Source organism: Balaenoptera ricei, chromosome 1 (genome assembly GCF_028023285.1).
Source record: "Balaenoptera ricei isolate mBalRic1 chromosome 1, mBalRic1.hap2, whole genome shotgun sequence".
Lineage (NCBI taxonomy): Eukaryota > Metazoa > Chordata > Mammalia > Artiodactyla > Balaenopteridae > Balaenoptera > Balaenoptera ricei.
In genome coordinates, this window is record NC_082639.1 from 170,540,289 (window position 1) to 170,544,167 (window position 3,879).

At 44.5% G+C, this 3,879-nt stretch overlaps 1 protein-coding gene across 1 annotated transcript; it reads right to left on the reverse strand.

The window, feature by feature from the left end:
• Positions 1–3,381: 3,381 nt before the first annotated feature.
• On the reverse strand, positions 3,382–3,660 carry LOC132372972 (spindle and kinetochore-associated protein 2-like). Its single transcript, XM_059935298.1, has one exon. It carries the CDS (start codon positions 3,658–3,660, stop codon positions 3,382–3,384), a length of 279 nt encoding a protein of 92 aa, XP_059791281.1.
• Between the last annotated feature and the right edge of the window lie 219 nt (positions 3,661–3,879).

Here is a 3,879-nt window from a genome sequence, read left to right on the forward strand (position 1 = left end):
GGCTGTGTTGGGTCTTTGTTACTGCATGTGGGCTTTCTCTAGTTGAGGCGAGCGGGGGCTACTCTTCACTGCAGTGCGAGGGCTTCTCATTGCAGTGGCTTCTCTTTGTTGCGGAGCACAGGCTCTAGGCACACGGGCTTCAGTAGTTGCAGCACATGGGCTTCAGTAGTTGTGGCTCGCAGGCTCTAGAGCGCAGGCTCAGTAGTTGTGGCACACGGGCTTAGTTGCTCCACGGCATGTGGGATCTTCCCGGACCAGGGCTCAAACCCGTGTTCCCTGCGTTGGCAGGCGGATTCTTAACCACTGCGCCACCAGGGAAGTCCCAGTATTCTTTTGTTTTTGAAAAACTGTATATAGTTTATATATAATTTGGTTTAAATATTAATTTTATATAGGACCCCTTGTTCCAAGTTTGGAATGCTCTAGCTTGTCCCGGTTTGGTCCTAATATATAGGTAATTCAAACTTTCTCTGCCACCTGATATGTGCCTGGTGATTCCCACAGTATTTTTCCCTTCCTTCCTTCCTTCCTTCCTTCCTTCCTTCCTCCCTCCCTCCCTTTCTTTCTTTACTGGGGTACAGTTGTTTTACAATGTTGTGTGAGTTTCTACTGTACAGCAAAGTACAGTTCCCTGTGCTCTACAGCAGGTTCTCGTTAGTTATCTATTTTATACCTATTAGTGTATATATGTCAATCCCAATCTCCCGATTCATCCCATCCCCCCTTCCTCCACTTGGTGTCCAAACGTTTGTTCTCTATGTTTGTGTCTGTTTCTGCCTTGCAAACTGGTTCATCGCTCAGAGAGAGACGTCCCTTCCTCCAGCTCACCCACCCAGAAGCCTGGGGGTTAGAGGAATGAGGCTTCAGAGTCAAACCACTTGGTGCAAATTCCAGTTCCACCACATCCTGTGTTAGCCTGGCAAGTTCCTGAATCCCTCTGTGCCTCAGTTTCCCAGGATAAAAACAGCCCTTCTTAGAGAGTTACAGTGAGCAACAAAGGAGATGTTCCATGGGTCGCAGCCATACAGAAGGCGCTCAATAAATACGAGCTGTTATTAGCTCCCTTCCAACGAGAACGACAACGACAACAACACACACACACACAACCCTGTGGGCTCTACCTCGTCTCCACATTCAGGCCCCTGTTCTCCACCCTCATGACCACAGCCTTGACTCAGACCTTCATTATTTCTGCCCTGAACTACTGCAGTAGACTCTCTCACCCTTCACGCTCCCTCTACTCCAGTCCAGCTGGAAATTCCTTTTTTAAAATAAAAATATATGGGACTTCCCTGGTGGCACAGTGGTTAAGAATCCACCTGCCAATGCAGGGAACACGGGTTCGAGCCCTGGTCAAGGAAGATCCCACATGCCGCGGAGCAACTAAGCCCGTGCGCCACAACTACTGAGCCTGCGCTCTAGAGCCTGCAAGCCACAACTACTGAGCCCATGTGCCACAACTACTGAAGCCTGCGTGCCTAGAGCCCATGCTCTGCAACAAAGAAAAGCCACCGCAGTGAGAAGCCCGTGCACCACAATGAAAGAGTAGCCCCTGCTCGCCGCAACTAGAGAAAGCCCGTGCACAGCAACGAAGACCCAACGCGGCCAAAAATTAAAAAAAAAAAAAAAAAATATATATATATATATATATAAAACAGTTTTATTGAGATATAATTCACATACCACATAATTCATTCATTTACAATGCATATTCAGTGGTTTTTAGTATATTCACAGAGTTGTGCAACCATCTCCACAACCATTTTTAGACCATTTTCATCGCCCCAAAAAGAAACGACCCTGAGCCCATTAACAGGCCCACTTCTTCCTCCACCCCCAGCCCTAGGCAACCACTAATCTGCTTGCTGTTGCTATAGATTTCCCTATTCTGGACATTGCATATGAATGGAATCATACCATATGTGGTCTTTTGTGACTGACTTCTTTCACTTAGTGTGATGTTTTCAAGGTTCAGCCATGTTGTATCAGGTTATTATTCCTTTTTATGGCCAAATAATATTCCACGGTATGGGTGTGGCACATTTTGTTTATCCATTCACTGGATGATGAATTGAACAACAAAGAATTGTTTCCACCTTTTGGCTATGACAAATAATGCTGCTATGAAATTTGTGTACAGTTTTTGTGTGGACATATGTTTTTATTTCTCTATATACCTGGAGGTCATACTCTATGTTTAACTTTTTGAGGAACTGCCAAACTATTTTCCAAAGTGGCTATACCATTCTATAATCCTCTCAGCCAACCTTGGGCATGGTCTGCCTGTAAGGGTGTCCTAAGCTGACTTGAGCCACATCTTCTTCCAAAAATGACTATTTTTATTTTAGTTGTGTTCTTGTTATTGTCTCCTGCTTGTCCATGTTTTCATGATGTAACTTTGTTTCATTATGACTCACCAAGGAGTGGGGGAGTCCTTCACTCTCCCACTAGAACGCACACTCCCTGAGGGTGGGGGTGCTCTGTTTGTTCCCATCTGTTTCCAGTGCCCAAAACAAGTTCTCAGTAAATATATGCTGACTCAACTGACAATGCTCCATCAACTGCTACTAGATCTGTAGTTACTGACCCTGATTCCCAGCAACTGTTAAAATAAAGAAACACCCCTGTGTGTGATGGAGCATTGCTGACTTCTGATGGGTGTTCTGTTTGGTCCAAACTTTAGACTGTGTGGCACATTTCTAAGAGTGCCGGATTGGGTAACCGCTTTTCCTGTGAAGTCCTGTGTTCTTTTATGCACAATATATAGCTTTAATGAGAGTGAACATTTGTTTGGAGGATTTGCTGTATGTCAGGAGCTGTGCCGAGCGCTTAATGCATTACCCCTTTTTACCTTTATAACAAGCTGTATAGGGTAAGTACTATCATTATCCCCATTTTACAGCTGAGGAAATGAGGCACATAGAGGCACTGACTTTCCCGAGGTCACGTGCCTGCCGGGTGAGAAGATGGGAGTCTCAGTTCAGGAAATATGTCTCTGAAACTGATCCTCGTCCTCATTGTGCTATGCCCCTCCCCCAAATAAATACCTGGCCAATAGATTTTGCAGGGAAAACGCATCCAAACACACATTCTCCTAAGCAGCTGAATTTTGAAGTGTTTTTTCCCCCATTTTTTTTTTTTTAATCTTTTAAAAACTCTTTATTTCCATTCCATCCCTTTGGCTGAACATTATGAGCACAATATCTGCCCTTCTTGTATTCCCCTCTCTCGTGGAAGGCATCACTATCCAGTAACCCAAGCCCAATCTCCTTTGTCATCCCGCCACAAACAGTCATCAAATGCTAACAAGACAGCTTCCTAAATCTCTCTGGAATTGATCTCTTCCCCATTAGAGTTCCCTTTTGCAAGTCCATTTCTTCATCATAAGTCTGACATGTGAGCTCTTAATTGCTCTGCCGCAGTTTTCTCTTCTTCAGTCAGTGGTAACAGCTTCAGGTCTGTTTGCTTTTGTAGTTCTTGTATCAAGGTCATAGTCTTATTGAAAGTAGCACACATGCGGCTCTTAGTCTCTTTATGCTCGACAGCAGTTGGTTTAAAGCGTGCATGCAAAGTTTGATAGCGAGACTTTATTGCTGACAATTCCTTTAAGAGTGTAACTGGATTTTTCATCAGTTCCAGCTTATCGACCTCTGCCTCCATGTTGAATAGTTGACCTCCCCCATTTTTTAATTGTGGTAAAATATAAATAAAATTTACCATTTTAAGGGACTTCCCTGGCGGTCCAGTGGTTAGGACTCTGCGCTTTCCCTACTGGGGGCGCGGGTTCAATCCCTGGCTTGGGAGCTAAGATCCCACAACCCCGTGCAGTGCGACCAAAAAAAAAAATTTACCATTTTAACCATTTTAAGTGCACAGTTC